This window comes from Salmo salar, unplaced genomic scaffold, assembly GCF_965601325.2.
Source record: "Salmo salar unplaced genomic scaffold, fSalSal1 ptg000335l, whole genome shotgun sequence".
Classification (NCBI taxonomy): Eukaryota; Metazoa; Chordata; class Actinopteri; order Salmoniformes; family Salmonidae; genus Salmo; species Salmo salar.
Window position 1 is genome coordinate 671949 of NW_027675353.1, and position 19674 is coordinate 691622.

The window sequence follows — 19674 nt, forward strand, 5'->3', positions numbered from 1 at the left end:
CTAAGTTTTAACTAAATTATAACAACTCTTTTATTAAATAAAACATGTATTTCCCTTCATGTCTTAGTAGCTATGGGTTTTGTTGTAGTTCTGTCGTCTTCTTTTATAATTTTTCTTCACCAACCGTCCTGAGGTAAAACGTCCATCCTTTCATCAACGTCTTTTTCCCTCCCGTTAACCAGGTCAACTCCCATTGGCCACAACTTAACAAGCGACCTTATTGGTCAAAACGTAAACTTCAAAGTAAAACAAACTATTCACTTATACATTAAATAAATATTTCTTCAAAAAGCATAATGCATTAACAACATTACAGTTTAGGAGCAATTCAATCATCTTTTAAATATAATACCAATTAATTATAACAAATAAACTCAATACTTGGTTCAAACAAGGGTATTACACAAACATACAGTCAATAATACAGTAGAAAAATAAGTCTATATACAATGTGAGCAAATGAAGTGAAATAAGGGAAGTAAAGGCAAAAAAAAGGCCATGGTGGCAAAGTAAATCCAATATAGCAAGTAAAACACTGGAATGGTAGATATGCAGTGGAAGAAAGTGCAAAGTAGAAATATAAATAATGGGATGCAAAGGAGCTAAATAAATAAATACAGTAGGGGAAGAGGTAGTTGGGCTAAATTATAGATGGGCTATGTAAAGGTGCAGTAATCTGTGAGCTGCTCTGACAGCTGGTGCTTAAAGCTAGTGAGGGAGATAAGTGTTTCCAGTTTTAGAGATTTTTGTAGTTCGTTCCAGTCATTGGCAGCAGAGAACTGGAAGAAGAGGCGGCCGAAGGAGGAATTGGCTTTGGGGGTGACCAGGGAGATATACCTGCTGGAGCGCGTGCTACAGGTGGGTGCTGCTATGATGACCAGTGAGCGGAGATAAGGGGGGACTTTACCTAGCATGGTCTTGTAGATGACCTGGAGCCAGTGGGTTTGGCGACGAGTATGAAGCGAGGGCCAGACAACGAGAGCGTACAGGTCGCAGTGGTGGGTAGTACTGTATATGGGGATTTGGTGACAAAACGGATGGCACTGTGATAGACTGCATCCAATTTATTGAGTAGGGTATTGGAGGCTATTTTGTAAATGACATCGCCGAAGTCGAGGATCGGTAGGATGGTCAGTTTTATAAGGGTATGTTTGGCCGCATGAGTGAAAGATGCTATGTTGCGAAATAGGAAGCCAATTCTAGATTTAACTTTGGATTGGAGATGCTTATAGTGAGTCTGGAAGGAGAGTTTACAGTCTAACCAGACACCTAGGTATTTGTAGGTGTCCACATATTCTAAGTCAGAAGCATCCAGAGTAGTGATGCTGGACGGGCGGGCAGGTGCAGGCAGCGATCGGTTGAAGAGCATGCATTTAGTTTTACTTGTAGTTAAGAGCAGTTGGAGGCCACGGAAGGAGAGGTGTATGGCATTGAAGCTCGTCTAGAGGTTAGTTAACACAGTGTCCAAAGAAGGGCCAGAAGTATACAGAATAACACCAATAACAGAGGGGGTCTGATCTTTGTGCCTCTGTAAATTTCTCATTCATCATCATTAACGATTCATTCATGATTATTCATAATCATGGTAGCATCCACATGAATGTAGAAGTGTTCAGAAACATCTTCTATTCTTACTGACAATACAAGTGAAGTGACTCCAAAATGACAGGACATTATTCACCATTCAGTTTCTATTAGGAAAAACATTATCTAAAACACAACCAAAACAAACTGCAAATGAATTCAACAAGTTTGTAGAATCACAAGCTTGATGTAATCACTGCAGGCATGGAACATGGGACCAAATACTAAACTTCTGACTACTTTAATACAATATAAGTGAATTTGTCCAAATAATTAAGACTTCTTCAAATGGGAGAACTACGTACAGAAAGTGCTTTAATTTCTAAACGGTAAAACAGATATGTATGAAAATACCCTCAAATAAAAGGTGACATTCTGTAAGGTCACCTAATATGAAACAACTCAAATCCAAAATGCTGGATCATAGCACCACATTTAAAACTGTAAGCTTCACTGTCCAAACACATATGGTGTGTACTATGTGTGCCTGGTAAACACATGTGGATCTGGTGAACAGTTATCACTTGTTGACCAACTACAGGAATACTGACCTCAGAATCTCCAGTTTACAGTGGGGATTCCCCAGTCCAGCAGAGAGCAGCTCCACTCCTGAATCCTTCAGGTCATTGTTACTCAGGTCCAGCTCTCTCAGGTGTGAGGGGTTTGACCTCAGAGCTGAGACCAGAGAAGCACAGCCTTCCTCTGTGACTCCACAGCCTGACAGCCTGACAAAGAGATCATCATGACTTCACAAACATACTGTTAATTTAACGAGTAGTGTAGAAGGACAATGGCATTTGGTTTATTCTCTCAAACAACATATAGATTCATCTTCCGTCTCCTAGAATTGTATTGTCATATTGTTATACTAATCGGATTTATTCAATATGTTATTCAATATAAAATTATATACATATTATAATACATATTTTTCTCTAAACATAATATTTCTTCCTGATGAATACTTCTTATATGTCATTTTATTTACTCACAGAGCAGCACTGGAGGCTTTGACCACTGGCAGCAGCCTCAGAAGACCTTCCTCTGATCTGGAGTATTTCTTCAGGTCAAACACATCCAGCTCCTTTTCTGAAGTCAGCAACACAAAGACCAGAGCTGACCACTGTGCAGGTGACAGGTTGGGTTTTGAGACACTTCCTGAACTCAGGTAGCTTTGGATCTCCTCCACTAGAGAATGGTCATTCATTTCATTCAGACAGTGGAACAGATTGATGCTCCTCTCTGGAGAGGGATTCTCCCTGATCTTCTTCTTGATGTACTTGACTGTTTCTTCATGGGTCTGTGAGCTGATTCTTGTCTTTGTCAGTAGACCTCGTAAGTGCTTCTGATTGGACTCCAGTGAGAGGCCCAGAAGGAAGCGGAGGAAAAGGTCCAGGTTTCCTGTCTCACTTTGTAAGGCTTTATCCACAGCACTCTTGTAGACAGTAACTTCAGTAACTTCAGGCTTGTCTCTGAACAGCGAGAAAAAGTATCTGAACATTGATTGAGGTTCATCCATTAGATTCTCATTGTTGTTGATGAATGAGAGGAACACATACACAGCAGCCAGAAACTCCTGAATGCTCAGATGAACGAAGCAGTACACCTTGTCCTGGTACAGCACACATTCCTCTTTAAAGAGCTGTGTGCACAATCCTGAGTACACTGAGGCTTCATTGACATCAATGCCAGCCTCTTTCAGGTCTTTTTCATAGAAAATCAGATTGCCCTTCACTAGCTGTTGAAAAGCCAGTTTTCCCAGTGACAGAATGCTCTCGTTATTCAAGTGTGGATCTGTCTCTTCTTTCCCAAGATACTTTTCATTCTTCTGGTTGGTATGAAACACCACAAGGTGTGTGTACATCTCAGTCAGAGTCTTGGGCATCTCTTCTCTCTTATGTTTCAGCATGTGTTCGAGGACTGTTGCAGAAATCCAACAGAAGACTGGAATGTGGCACATGATGTGGAGGCTCCTTGATGTCTTTATGTGTGAGATGATTCTGCTGGCCAGGTCCTCATCACTGAATCTCTTCCTGAAGTACTCCTCCTTCTGTGGATCATTGAACCCTCGTACCTCTGTCACCTGGTCAACACACCCTGAAGGGATCTTATTGGCTGCTGCAGGTCGGGTAGTTATCCAGAGGAGAGCAGAGGGAAGCAGATTTCCCTTGATGAGATTTGTCAGCAGAACATCCACTGAGGTTGACTCTGTGACGTCCCAACAGATCTTGTTCTTCTGGAAGTCTAGGGGCAGTCGGCACTCATCCAGACCATCAAAGATGAACAGAACTTTGTACTTGTTGTAGATGGAGATTCCTGATTGTTTGGTTTCCATTGAGAAGTGATTGACAAGTTCAATCAAAGTGTGTTTTTCCCCTTTCATCAAATTCAGCTCACGGAAAGGGAATGAAAACACAAATTGAACATCCTGATTTGCTTTTCCTTCAGCCCAGTCCAGAATGAACTTCTGCACAGAGACTGTTTTTCCAATGCCAGCGACTCCCTTTGTCAGCACAGTTCTGATAAGTTTGTCTTGTCCAGTTAAGGGTTTGAAGATGTCGTTACATTTGACTGCAGTCTCTGGTCTTGCTTGTTTCCTGGTTGTTGTCTCAATCTGTCTCAGCTCATGTTCATTATTGACCTGTCCTGTTCCACCCTCTGTGATGTAGAGCTCTGTGTAGATCTGATTGAGAAGTGTTGGGTTTCCTTGTTTAGCGATCCCCTCAAATACACATTGAAACTTCTTCTTTAGATTAGATTTGAGTTCATGTTGGCAAATCACAGCAAGCTCATCTGAATCTAGAAATAACACAGAGGATATTAATATTACATCTGTTTTAATAACTACAGTATTGTAGGACTGTTATAAAGTTTTACATTATAATCATTTATTCTCTTAACTGTCTGTATAAATGTGTAAATGTTTTCATAATGCATTACAGACTGTTGTGACTGATTATATTATTATTGGTATTATTGATGGTATTATTAATGTTGTCTTTCTCTCTCTCTAAATGAATCAACACAACACATCCCTGCTGCTACTTGATGAGGTCACTAGGTGTTGTGTTAAGGCTGCTACAATATCATTGAGTTAGACAGCTACTTTAGCTGTACTTTAGCTACAGCTTTTAAATGTTATAAAACAACATTCAACATGAGGCAGACAGATCTTACATTTCTCCAGTGTGTCAGCGAGCTCCTTCTGGTTCATTTTCCTCAGGATGTGCAGTGTGATCTTCAGAGCCCCCTCTCTGGCACTGCTCTCCTGCCTCTCATCTTCAGCATCCACCACTTCCTTATCCTGCTTCTGACTCTCAAAGCCTTCTGGGAGTTCTGGACTAAGAATCCTCTTGAACATCTTCAGCTCGTTCTTCACAAATGTAATAATATTCTCTTCAAGCAACTGAAATAAATAAATAAAATAAGTTAAGCAAGAGAAGAAATGCTTTCTCATTAACACATTAATGAATGATTGACAGATCAACTTTACTTGAGGTCAACAAAAACAAATGTACATAACAGGACCACATACACTGAATATAGAGTCCAGGTCTGTTTGATGACTCTGGGAAGACTGACCACTGAGAATCTCTGACTCTGATCTCTCCTGTTGGTTTCTGTGGACAAAACATGAGATTACATCTCCTCATCCAGGGAGTGAGTGAGTACGGACAGACAAACAGACACACAGACAGAAAGCGGGACAGACAGTCAGAGACAGACAGAGACAGACAGACAGAAAGACACAATCAGAGAGACAGACAGACAGAAAGCGGGACAGACAGTCAGAGACAGACACAGACACATACAGACAGAGACAGACACACAGAGGGAGGGAATGTTGTGTTTGTTTAATTAATATTGTTTTAGGACTATGAAAATGGACAAAAGTATTAGCCTATGGATTATGAAAACAACAAAAAGAAAATGTGAAAATGTGAGAGGAGAAATGACTAGAGACAGTGTTGTTTAACTCACTGACCATGACCCATGAGTTCTTCTTACCTTTGTTCAGTAGAAAAGTCTCCCTCTCTAAAGTTTATAGGTTTACCCATAGACCGGTCACTCTTCATGGACACACAGCTGGGAACAGGGGAGGCTGGTCTCTCCTGCTTGATTGGTCTTCAACACAACAGAGACAAACATTACATCTCTCACAGACAGGGATTTGTTTAAAATATATCACTTGATGGTTTCATTTCAGAGACAAAAATCATGTTTTTTTATGCAAAATGCTATATATCTCCCTCACTCTCAAATGTGACCGACCAGCTCAATTTGGTAATTAACTGAATTAACTAAATGTATGGTGTTTTTGGTTTATGTAAGTTTAATTGTTTGTTATGGTATAAGTTGTTATTTTATGATTGTAAGTGATAAAATTAACTAGTAATTCTGAGTAATTACTACTTTAGTAAGGAATAACACATTTTTTCAGCACTACTGCAGTTGTTACATAATTCCAATAGATGGGAACATAAGACCACAATGACATTTCAGAATATTAGTTTAGTTTTCTCCCTGGATACACCACCACTCCCCATGCTTCCTGCAGAACCCCTGCAGTACCTCCACAGACCCCGGATTGAGAACCCCTGATTTAGCAGATGCTCTTATCCAGAGAGATGTACAGTAAGTGCATTCATCTTAATATAGCTATTTATTTAGGAAATATGAATGATCAGTTTAGTTCTCCCTGGATACACCACCACTCCCCGCGCTTCTTTCTGTCCCATTCCACACTGCTAACGCAAGAGGAAGGACTGAAAAAGCATTTAACAGATTACTGTGAAGTAATATAATGATGATTCATGTTTATTATTACCTGTTTTTATGCTCATGTTTTACACTTCATTAATATAACGATTATCATTAAGCTGAACATTAATTCAGTCACCTCTGGTCGAGAAAAACGTATTTTCCCAGTACATTCATTCTCAAATTCATCAACCAGCATCGACCTGCTCTGCCTTCTCCACCCAGCTAAAAAGCTGGTGTCTTCACTTCACTCTCACTCGCCTTCTCAATGTTGAGGTAAATTTACTAACCAGGAGGGTTGAATGATGTAATTTATTGGTGGGCTGGAAGACGCACTCTTGTCTTTTCTATTCCGAGGTTGTTTACTCCCAATATCAAATATTAACATGATTTTTTACAATGTATGTATACTGAGGTTGTGGTTCTGACTAGTGATTATCTACCCGGGGTTCAATACCTCACTATTTTTACCTCACTATTCAATACCTCACTATTTTATTTTCTCTCCCTAAAGCAACACAGCCCTAATATGAGATATATAGTTAACTAAAGTAATGAGTGACCATTTTAGAAAATCATGGGACATATAGTCTGTGGTTGCATGCTATTTTATGTCAATCATATTGCTGCTTGTAGCCTATAACTGATGCTTCGTTGTCTTATGCTTCCATCTATTGGAAATATTTAGCAATTAAAAGTTATTAATTCACATTCAGACGTTGGTGAGGCAGCTGAGAATAAAAAAAAATGGAACGTGTCCAACCTACTGAGGAGCCCCAAAAATAATATTCAAAAGATTAGTCCTGGACACAGAGGGGTTAAACAATAAAGTTACCATCCATCTAGTGAAGAGAGGAGAACCGGACAGAGGTAGCCAGCATCCATCAACGAGAGAGAAGGAGAACTACAATGCTACTAATTAGTAACTAGCTAGCTTACCGAGCTGTACCGACTAGCTTGGCTAGCTAACAGGTCGTTCGTCTGTCCCTCGTCTCGATGACGAATCCGGTGAACCACAAAATGAAACAAGGATAGAGAGTGAAAAGGATCTGGCTACACTCATACTGTCCCTGACCGTAAAGCAAAAAGCTAATTGAACAATAAACTTCAGCGTTTCAACACTGTAACAAACTCAGTCGTTATTCCCCAAGATCACCTCAGCCAACTCTGCGCGTAACCAGACAATATGTTTGGCGCCACAATGTACGTGGACGCGGACAGTTCTGTACAGGGACGCGGGAAGGTCCAGAACGCGGACATGAGCAGTGTCACACAATCAACTAAACCCAGTCTTTACAGTGGGTTACATTAGTAATATTCATTTTTTATTATTATGTTAAACAAACATTCAACTTTTTTTATAACAATATTTTGAGATCTGGGCCCATATCCACAAAGCGTCTCAGAGTAGAAAATTGGTCGTATAAGTGCTGAGAATAAGGACATTTGACACTTATGGGAATAAATTAAAGCTATGTATGAAGTCTCTAGTCCAACCTAGTCGGCAGATATTTAGGACACCTCGTGAGCTGTCCTAAGTAGTTAAGAGTTAACAGCTGGTGACTTGATAATACTATAGAACAATGCAGTGAGTCAGTGGTTCCTGAGCCACATGTAAATGCTTTGTAGTAGTTAAAAATTATGTTTTATATCTCTATATGATCAATCCATAAATAATATAGACCTACATGCAACAGCATGTCTTGTGCTTTTGGCAATGATTTATGTATAATAATGATGTATAACATGTAATACCATGTATGTCTGGGGCGGCAGGTAACCTCGTGGTTAGAGTGTTGGGCCAGTAACCAAAAGGTTGCTAGATCGAATCCCTGAGCTGACAAGGTAAAAATCTGCCCCTGAACAAGGCAGTTAATCCACTGTTCCTAGGCTGTCATTGTAAATAACATCTGCTAACCATGTGTATGTGACCAATTTGATTTAATTTGTATCTGGGACTAAGTTTGTTTATGTGTTGGTCTTACGTCCTGTGTTCATAAACTGTAGCTCAGATGATTGAGCTATAAACCCTTAAAGTAACTGTTCAGTGTTTCCAGATTTCTATGAAATCTGACCTAAAATGTATTAAAAAGAGAGTGAAATAGTTTTCCTTCTAAAAAATGGTAATTAAGTTTTACATTTTTAATTTGATTTCACCTTTATTTAACCAGGTAGGCCAGTTGAGAACAAGTTCTCATTTACAACTGCAACCTGGCCAAGATAAAGCAAAGCAGTGCAACAAAAACAACAACACAGAGTTACACATGGGATTAGCAAACGTACAGTCAATAACACAATAGAAAAATCTACGTTTTGAAGAGCATGCATTTTGTTTTACTTGTATTTAAGAGCAGTATAGGTATACAGAATGGTGTCGTCTGCATAGAGGTGGATCAGAGAATCACCAGCAGCAAGAGCGACATCATTGATATATACAGAGAAAAGAGTCGGCCCGAGAATTGAACCCTGTGGCACCCCTATAAAGACTGCCAGAGGTCCGGACAGTATGTTGAATGGGAATGGTGTGGGCGTACCCCAACAACAGAATGCTGTGGGCGTATAACAATCATTACAAACATTCTCATAAATAGACCGCTGATTGGTCAGCTCTGCCAAAGAGCAATCAAGTTCTACGAGGAAATAGCAGCATTTTTTAAACGGTCAGATTGAGATACAAGTTTGAGGTGGGGTTTTTTAAGTATTTTTCTCCAATTTATGCTATGGCCACAAATATGAGTAAAGGATGTGTCAACAACATTATTTGGGTATGAGTTAACAGAATATAAACTTTTAAAACTTGGATTTTTGTTTTGTGCCCTGGGATTTGTAGAACCTGTGTTTAACATTTTGAACACATACAAGTTTTTGTATCAATACCTGGAGTATTTACGCTGTGATTAGATACCTGGTATATACCATGAGTATTTACTCTGTTTGTTGAAGAAATGTCTCCCATGTTGAAATTATAGGGAAGGTCCATAGACCCGTCAATCTTCATGGACAGACAGCTGGGTGAGTCTTGTCTCTCCCGATGGACCATGGCAGATGTTAAAATAAGTTACTATGTCGCTCTGTGACTAGATACCTGGTATGTACCATTAGTATTTACTCTGTGATTTAAGAAATGTCTCCCTTGGTGCATGTAATTGGCGGTATCATAGAGGGGAGTCTTCATGGACAGACTGCTGTCTCTCTGTGAATACATACCTGGTATGTACCATGAGTACTACTTACCCTGTAAATGCAGAAAAGTCTCCATCTTCACAATCATAGAAAACGTCCATAGACCCGTCCTTTTCCCTCTCGCTCTCATCCAACACTTCTCACTCTCCCCCTACTCGGATGGTATTGCGCCGTCCCAACCTTCGCTCTCTCTCTCCCGCTACTCTCTCCTCTTCCATCCTATCATCTCTTCCCTCTGCTCAAACCTTCTCCAACCTATCTCCTGATTCTGCCTCCTCAACCCTCCTCTCCTCCCTCTCTGCATCCTTTGATCTCCTCTGTCCCCTATCCTCCAGGCCGGCTCGGTCCTCCCCTCCTGCTCCGTGGCTCGACGACTCACTGCGAGCTCACAGAACAGGGCTCCGGGCAGCCGAGCGGAAATGGAGGAAAACTCGCCTCCCTGCGGACCTGGCATCCTTTCACTCCCTCCTCTCTACATTTTCCTCTTCTGTCTCTGCTGCTAAAGCCACTTTCTACCACTCTAAACTCCAAGCATCTGCCTCTAACCCTAGGAAGCTCTTTGCTACCTTCTCCTCCCTCCTGAATCCTCCTCCCCCTCCCCCCCCCTCCTCCCTCTCTGCGGATGACTTCGTCAACCATTTTGAAAAGAAGGTTGACGACATCCGATCCTCGTTTGCTAAGTCAAACGACACTGCTGGTCCTGCTCACACTGCCCTACCCTGTGCTTTGACCTCTTTCTCCCCTCTCTCTCCAGATGAAATCTCGCGTCTTGTGACGGCCGGCCGCCCAACAACCTGCCCACTTGACCCTATCCCCTCCTCTCTTCTCCAGACCATTTCCGGAGACCTTCTCCCCTACCTCACCTCGCTCATCAACGCATCCTTGACCGCTGGCTACGTCCCTTCCGTCTTCAAGAGAGCGAGAGTTGCACCCCTTCTGAAAAAACCTACACTCGACCCCTCCGATGTCAACAACTACAGGCCAGTATCCCTTCTTTCCTTTCTCTCCAAAACTCTTGAACGCGCCGTGCTTGGCCAGCTCTCTTGCTATCTCTCTCAGAATGACCTTCTTGATCCTAATCAGTCAGGTTTCAAGACTGGGCATTCAACTGAGACTGCTCTTCTCTGTGTCACGGAGGCTCTCCGCACTGCTAAAGCTAACTCTCTCTCCTCTGCTCTCATCCTTCTAGACCTATCTGCTGCCTTTGATACCGTGAACCATCAGATCCTCCTCTCCACCCTCTCCGAGCTGGGCATCTCTGGCAGCGCGCACGCTTGGATTGCGTCCTACCTGACAGGTCGCTCCTACCAGGTGGCGTGGCGAGAATCTGTCTCCGCACCACGTGCTCTCACCACTGGTGTCCCCCAGGGCTCTGTTCTTGGCCCACTCCTATTCTCGCTATACACCAAGTCACTTGGCTCTGTCATATCCTCACATGGTCTCTCATATCATTGCTATGCAGATGACACACAATTAATCTTCTCCTTTCCCCCTTCTGACAACCAGGTGGCGAATCGCATCTCTGCATGTCTGGCAGACATATCAGTGTGGATGACGGATCACCACCTCAAGCTGAACCTCGGCAAGACGGAGCTGCTCTTCCTCCCGGGGAAGGACTGCCCGTTCCATGATCTCGCCATCACGGTTGACAACTCCCTTGTGTCCTCCTCCCAGAGTGCTAAGAGCCTTGGCGTGACCCTGGACAACACCCTGTCGTTCTCCACCAACATCAAGGCGGTGACCCGATCCTGTAGGTTCATGCTCTACAACATTCGCAGAGTACGACCCTGCCTCACACAGGAAGCGGCGCAGGTCCTAATCCAGGCACTTGTCATCTCCCGTCTGGATTACTGCAACTCGCTGTTGGCTGGGCTCCCTGCCTGTGCCATTAAACCCCTACAACTCATCCAGAACGCCGCAGCCCGTCTGGTGTATAACCTTCCCAAGTTCTCTCACGTCACCCCGCTCCTCCGCTCTCTCCACTGGCTTCCAGTCGAAGCTCGCATCCGCTACAAGACCATGGTGCTTGCCTACGGAGCTGTGAGGGGAACGGCACCTCCGTACCTTCAGGCTCTGATCAGGCCCTACACCCAAACAAGGGCACTCCGTTCATCCACCTCTGGCCTGCTCGCCTCCCTACCTCTGAGGAAGCACAGTTCCCGCTCAGCCCAGTCAAAACTGTTCGCTGCTCTGGCACCCCAATGGTGGAACAAGCTCCCTCACGACGCCAGGACAGCGGAGTCAATCACCACCTTCCGGAGACACCTGAAACCCCACCTCTTCAAGGAATACCTGGGATAGGATAAGGTAATCCTTCTAACCCCCCCCCTTAAAAGATTTAGATGCACTATTGTAAAGTGGTTGTTCCACTGGATATTATAGGTGAATGCACCAATTTGTAAGTCGCTCTGGATAAGAGCGTCTGCTAAATGACTAAAATGTAAAATGTAAATGTACTATTCATGGACAGAGAGCGTGAGTCTGGTCTCTCCTGATGGATTGGGCTTCAACACAACAGAAACAGACCTTCAGTCTCTAGTCTAATCTAGACTAAAGGTGATGATGTCATGTCACTGATACCAGGTCAGAGACAACATATATAGTCAATAAAACATGCCAAGAGATTTGTCTGTCCCCACAGTGCCCCCACATTGTCCCCAAGTGCCCCCACAGTGTCCCCACAGTGCCCCCACAGTGCATTGTTGAAAATCCTAAAGGCTTTAGATCAGTGGTTTCCAGCCTATGGTGCTCCGCATTTTGCAGGTGTTCCACATTTTATTATATATTTTTTAATTAAATACAACATTGTAACTGTTGGGAGTACTTATGGTATTATAAGCAATTGAAGGGTTTAATTACAAGACACATATATCAATTTTCAGAAAAGTTGGTAAATTAGCTTTCATTGTTTAAAGAAATTATGAAAAAGATTGGTGTTTTTTTACACTATCTAATCACGGCATGGGATTGTTCGATGACAGACATGTATTTGTTTAAAATCTATCACTTGATGATTTCCTTTCAAAGAGACATACAATCATGTTTTTTTCCCGAATGCTATATATCTCCCTCACTCTCAGAGAAATCAGTAGTACTGCTAGGTTTTACACAGTAATAATATATATCTGCCTCTCAGAGAAATCAGTAGTACTGCTAGGTTTAACACAGTAATAATATATATCTGCCTCTTAGAGAAATCAGTAGTACTGCTAGGTTTAACACAGTAATAATATATATCTGCCTCTCAGAGAAATCAGTAGTACTGCTAGGTTTAACACAGTAATAATATATATCTGCCTCTCAGAGAAATCAGTAGTACTGCTAGGTTTAATACAGTAATAATATATACCTGCCTCTCAGAGAAATCAGTAGTACTGCTAGATTTTACACAGTCAAATGTAACAAATAAATACATTTTTAATAAAGAACTGTACAAATGATACACTTGTGACATATACATTTAAATATTTAAAAAAAATAATTCAATACAGTAATAATGAGATCTGTATGTAAAACATTTTCATTTGACATTTGAGTCATTTAGCAGATATTTTTATCCTGGTTCCGGTTTCCCAGAAGCATTTTAAGGCCAAGAGCATTATTAGAATCTTTGTAGGAGCATCGTTAAATCTCTGAGCTGTTTCAAAAAACCACTGTTATTAATGTGGCACTTAAAAACGCTCGTAATCTACCTCCTGTATCAGACCACTAGAACAGCTGAGTAATCTACCTCCTGTCTCAGACCACTAGAACAGCTGAGTAATCTACCTCCTCCCTCAGACCACTAGAACAGCTGATTGTGTTGTTAGATGCTTTTTTGCCCTTCCAATTGACTTTATACACAGTAGATCTCTGCTAAACATAGAATCACATGGTTTATCAGTCTCTCTGTGACAGCAGATGAATTCAGAACAAAGTTGACTACAAATACGAAGTTGCCAATGTCTTTGCATTTGATAGAAACAAGGGATGTCTGCAGATTTGCTTCAAATGAAACTGAGATGACTGCATTAACCTCTCTAGGGTAGGGGGCAGTATTTGCACGTCCGGATAAAAAACGTACCCGATTTAATCTGGTTATTACTACGGCCCAGAAACTAGAATATGCATATAATTGTTTGATTTGGATAGAAAACACCCTAAAGTTTCTAAAACTGTTTGAATGGTGTCTGTGAGTATAACAGAACTCATTTGGCAGGCCAAAACCTGAGAAGATTCCTTACAGGAAGTGCCCTCTCTGACCATTTCTTGGCCTTCTACACTCTCTTTATTGAAAACTGAGGTTCTCTGCTGTAACGCGACACTTCCTACGGCTCCCATAGGCTCTCAGAAGGCGGCAGAACATTGAATGAGGACTTTGCTGCCCATTGCTGAAAAACAGTAGCGCATTTGGTAAGTGGTCGATCAGAGAACAATGAGACAGGGGCGCGCGTGCACAAGAAGAGTCCATTTTAGATTTTTAGTCTTTGAACGAAAACAGGGTTTCCCAGTCGGAATATTTTCGCTTTTTTACGAGAAAAATCGCATAAAAATTGATTTTAAACAGCGTTTGACATGCTTCGAAGTACGGTAATGGTGTCACGGTTGTCGTCGGTGAATGAGGACCAAAACGCAGCAGGTATGTGTATGCTCATCGTGTGTATTTATTTACAGACTAAATGAACATCAAAACAACAAAACGAACTCACGAGAATGAACGAACAACCAACAGTCTGGCAAAGCATAGGCTCAACACAGAACAATCACCCACAATTACCAAACACAAACACACCCTACTATATGGGACTCTCAATCAAAGGCAGATAGACAACACCTGCCTTCAACTGAGAGTCCCAACCCCAATTAATCAAACATAGACATACACTCACTAGACTCCACATAGAAATACCTAAACATAAACCAAAACCCAGAATTACTAAATCAAACACCCTTTTTACAAAACACACCACCCTAAACCACATAAAACAAATACCCTCTGCCACGTCCTGACCAAACTACAAACACAATTAACCTTATACTGGCCAGGACGTGACAGTACCCCCCCCCTTAAAGGTGCTACCCCGGAAGCACCTTAACAAAAAATAACCCCAAGCAACACCAAAAGAAAAATTCCCCTTTTCTAAAGGGAGGGAAGGGAGGGTGGCTGCCGTTAACAACGGCACTGTGCTACACCCCCCCTCCCCAACCCACCTATCTCTGGAGGCGGCTCCGGCTCAGGCCGTTCCAGGCTGTCGGGGCAGTCTGGCAACTCGGGACAGTCTGGCAACTCGGGACAGTCGGGACAGTCTGGCAACTCGGGACAGTCGGGGCAGTCTGGCAACTCGGGACAGTCGGGGCAGTCTGGCAACTGGGGACAGTCGGGGCAGTCTGGCAACTGGGGACAGTCGGGGCAGTCTGGCAACTGGGGACAGTCGGGGCAGTCTGGCAACTGGGGACAGTCGGGGCAGTCTGGCAACTGGGGACAGTCGGGGCAGTCTGGCAACTGGGGACAGTCTGGGCAGTCTGGCAACTGGGGACAGTCTGGCCACTCCGGCAGGTCAGGGCAGTCTGGCCACTCCGGCGACTGTTGACTGGCGGGCAGCTCTGACGATGACTGTTGACTGGCGGGCAGCTCTGATGACGACTGTTGACTGGCGGGCAGCTCTGATGACGACTGTTGACTGGCGGGCAGCTCTGATGACGACTGTTGACTGGCGGGCAGCTCTGATGACGACTGTTGACTGGCGGGCAGCTCTGATGACGACTGTTGACTGGCGGGCAGCTCTGATGACGACTGTTGACTGGCGGGCAGCTCTGATGACGACTGTTGACTGGCGGGCAGCTCTGATGACGACTGTTGACTGGCGGGCAGCTCTGATGACGACTGTTGACTGGCGGGCAGCTCTGATGACAACTGTTGACTGGCGGGCAGCTCCGGTGACTGTTGACTGGCGTGGCTGGGTTTACGCACTTGAAGGCTAGTGCGTGGTGCTGGTACTGGGCGTACCAGATTGTGAACAAGCACCTCCATGCTAGTGCGGGGAGCTGGCCTGGGACTCCATTCTTGCCCCGCAAAACTCCCCTTGTGCCCCCCCCTAAAAAATTATTGGGGGTGCCTCTCGGTCTCCCTTACCTCGCCAGCCTTCTTCCGCTGCTTGGTCCTTTGTTGATGGGTGATTCTGTCACGGTTGTCGTCGGTGAATGAGGACCAAAACGCAGCAGGTATGTGTATGCTCATCGTGTGTATTTATTTACAGACTAAATGAACATCAAAACAAACAAAACGAACTCACGAGAATGAACGAACAACCAACAGTCTGGCAAAGCATAGGCTCAACACAGAACAATCACCCACAATTACCAAACACAAACACACCCTACTATATGGGACTCTCAATCAAAGGCAGATAGACAACACCTGCCTTCAACTGAGAGTCCCAACCCCAATTAATCAAACATAGACATACACTCACTAGACTCCACATAGAAATACCTAAACATAAACCAAAACCCGGAATTACTAAATCAAACACTCTTTTTACAAAACACACCACCCTGAACCACATAAAACAAATACCCTCTGCCACGTCCTGACCAAACTACAAACACAATTAACCTTATACTGGCCAGGACGTGAGAAGTGGAATATTTAGAATTTTTTTGTCACGAAACGCATCGGGCGCGTCACCCTTCTTTACCCTTCGGATAGTGTCTTGAACGCACGAACAAAACAGAGGATATTTGAACATAACTATGGATTATTTTGAACCAAACCAACATTTGTTATTGAAGTAGAAGTCCTGGGAGTGCATTCTGATGAAGAAAAGCAAAGGTAATCCAATTTTTTTTATAGTAAATCTGAGTTTGGTGAGTGCCAAACTTGGTGGGTCTCAAAATAGCTAGCACGTGATGGCGAGCTATCTACTCAGAATATTGCAAAATGTGCTTTTGCCGAAAAGCTATTTTAAAATCGGACATAGCGATTGCATAAAGGAGTTCTGTATCTATAATTCTTAAAATAATTGTTATGTTTTTTGTGAACGTTTATCGTGAGTAATTTAGTAAATTCACCGGAAGTGTTCGGTGGGTATTCTAGTTCTGAACATCACATGCTAATGTAAAAAGCTGGTTTTTGATATAAATATGAACTTGATTGAACAAAACATGCATGTATTGTATAACATAATGTCCTAGGAGTGTCATCTGATAAAGATCATCAAAGGTTAGTGCTGCATTTAGCTGTGGTTTTGGTTTTTGTGACATTATATGCTAGCTTGAAAAATGGGTGTGTGATTATTTCTGGCTGGGTACTCTCCTGACATAATCTAATGTTTTGCTTTTTGGCCATCAAGGAAAACGCTATGTCTGGTGCAAACACCTCTCATTACCCCGAGAACACCATCCCCAGCAGCATCATGCTGTGGGGATGTTTTTCATCGGCAGGGACTGGGAAACTGGTCAGATTTGAAGGAATGATGGATGGGGCTAAATACAGGGAAATTCTTGAGGGAAACCTGTTTCAGACTTCCAGAGATTTAGAGACCGCTAAAGCAACACTCGAGTGGTTTAAGGGGAAAAATGTAAATGTCTTGGAATGGTCAAGTCAAAGCATAGAGTGTCATCTGATGAAGATCATCAAAGGTTAGTGCTGCATTTAGCTGTGGTTTGGGTTTATGTGACATTATATGCTAGCTTGAAAAATGGGTATCTGATTATTTCTGGCTGGGTACTCTGCTGACATAATCTAATGTTTTGCTTTCGTTGTAAAGCCTTTTTGAAATCGGACAGTGTGGTTAGATTAACGAGAGTCTTGTCTTTAAAATGGTGTAAAATAGTCATATGTTTGAGAAATTTAAGTAATAGCATTTCTAAGGTATTTGAATATCGCGCCACGGGATTCCACTGGCTGTTGAGTAGGTGGGACGATTTCATCCCACATACCCTAGAGAGGTTAACATATAAACAGTGGCTTTAGGACTATTTCAATCATATTGTTCAATATATTGAGTAATATTTGGATACTTGTAGGCTACTGTCTGAAATATGTCTCAATATATTTCATGATGTGTATCCAAACATCAACACAATGATGTGCCAAATCTGTGATTTAGTGCATTTTTATTGGGTAAGCATTAGACTAAGCCTCCCCAATACTTGCAGCCATAGGTGCTAATAGAAGCTGATCCTGGGTCAGTATTGTGACATAATTATAATGTTAAGGAAATATCTGAATGGAGAAAACTGATCCGAGAGTAGCAGTATTGATACACGCTCCACCAGACGTGATACCTTGTTGTGCTGCTGATCCAGTTTCTGCTGGTTTGACTGAGGATATGAACTCTGACCTGTTCACCAGACGTGATACCTTGTAGTGCTGCTGATCCAGTTTCTACTGGTCTGACTGAGGATATGAACTCTGACCTGTTCACCAGACGTGATACCTTGTAGTGCTGCTGATCCAGTTTCTACTGGTCTGACTGAGGATATGAACTCTGACCTGTCCACCAAACATGATACCTTGTAGTGCTGCTGATCCAGTTTCTACTGGTCTGACTGAGGATATGAACTCTGACCTGTTCACCAGACGTGATACCTTGTTGTGCTGCTGATCCAGTTTCTACTGGTCTGACTGAGGATATGAACTCTGACCTGTCCACCAGACGTGATACCTTGTTGTGCTGCTGATCCAGTGTCTGCTGGTCTGACTGAGGATATGAACTCTGACCTGTTCACCAGACGTGATACCTTGTAGTGCTGCTGATCCAGTTTCTACTGGTCTGACTGAGGATATGAACTCTGACCTGTCCACCAGACGTGATACCTTGTTGTGCTGCTGATCCAGTGTCTGCTGGTCTGACTGAGGATATGAACTCTGACCTGTTCACCAGATGTGATACCTTGTAGTGCTGCTGATCCAGTTTCTACTGGTCTGACTGAGGATATGAACTCTGACCTGTCCACCAGACATGTACCTTGTAGTGCTGCTGATACAGTTTCTACTGGTCTGACTGAGGATATGAACTCTGACCTGTTCACCAGACTTCCTACGTTGACCTTATACCTTGTAAATAAAAAAAAGGAAATAGTAACACAAAATAACAATAATTACGCTATAAGGATACCAGCTGAGCGTGCAGGGGTCCGGGGGGGGCAGGAGTCCGCTGGCGGAGGGGTACCAGGTAGTTGAGGTAATAATGAGACTATAAGGAGTACCAGTACTGAGTCATGTGCAGGGGTACCAGGTAGTTGAGGTAATAATGAGACTATAAGGACTACCAGTACTGAGTCAATGTGCAGGGGTACCAGGTAGTTGAGGTAATAATGAGACTATAAGGATACCAGTACTGAGTCAATGTGCAGGGGTACCAGGTAGTTGAGGTAATAATGAGGCTATAAGGAGTACCAGTACTGAGTCAATGTGCAGGGGTACCAGGTAGTTGAGGTAATAATGAGCTATAAGGAGTACCAGTACTGAGTCATGTGCAGGGGTACCAGGTAGTTGAGGTATAATGAGACTATAAGGAGTACCAGTACTGAGTCAATGTGCAGGGGTACCAGGTAGTTGAGGTAATAATGAGACTATAAGGAGTACCAGTACTGAGTCAATGTGCAGGGGTACCAGGTAGTTGAGGTAATAATGAGACTATAAGGAGTACCAGTACTGAGTCAATGTGCAGGGGTACCAGGTAGTTGAGGTAATAATGAGACTATAAGGAGTACCAGTACTGAGTCAATGTGCAGGGGTACCAGGTAGTTGAGGTAATAATGAGACTATAAGGAGTACCAGTACTGAGTCAATGTGCAGGGGTACCAGGTAGTTGAGGTAATAATGAGACTATAAGGAGTACCAGTACTGAGTCAATGTGCAGGGGTACCAGGTAGTTGAGGTAATAATGAGACTATAAGGAGTACCAGTACTGAGTCAATGTGCAGGGGTACCAGGTAGTTGAGGTAATAATGAGGCTATACGGAGTACCAGTACTGAGTCAATGTGCAGGGGTACCAGGTAGTTGAGGAAAGTTGAGGTATTATGTACATGTAGGTAAAAGTAAAAGGTGTGTACATGTAGGTAAGGATAAAAGTGACTAGGCAATCAGGATAGAGATTACATCTCCTCATCCAGGGAGAGCCACCACACACACACACACACACACACACACACACACA

General features: G+C 42.9%; 1 protein-coding gene across 1 annotated transcript; it reads right to left on the bottom strand.

The window, feature by feature from the left end:
- Positions 1–368: 368 nt before the first annotated feature.
- On the bottom strand, positions 369–10072 carry LOC145875762 (NLR family CARD domain-containing protein 3-like). Its single transcript, XM_082971579.1, has 6 exons — positions 9580–10072; positions 5593–5709; positions 5120–5204; positions 4762–4990; positions 2577–4383; positions 369–2309 (listed from the first exon to the last, which is right to left on the bottom strand). Exons 1-6 carry the CDS (start codon positions 9627–9629, stop codon positions 2120–2122), a joined length of 2478 nt encoding a protein of 825 aa, XP_082827705.1. The 5' UTR covers positions 9630–10072; the 3' UTR covers positions 369–2119.
- Between the last annotated feature and the right edge of the window lie 9602 nt (positions 10073–19674).

Bases quoted from the DNA above. Each gene is read 5' to 3' on its own strand.
- LOC145875762 (XM_082971579.1), bottom strand. From the start codon at position 9,629: ATGGACGTTTTCTATGATTGTGAAGATGGAGACTTTTCTGCATTTACA. The intron at 4,991-5,119 runs GTATGTGGTCCT...TATTTATTTCAG, and splicing joins ACCTGGACTCTATATTCAGT to TTGCTTGAAGAGAATATTAT. The intron at 2,310-2,576 runs GTGAGTAAATAA...TCTCTTTGTCAG, and splicing joins AAAGCCTCCAGTGCTGCTCT to GCTGTCAGGCTGTGGAGTCA.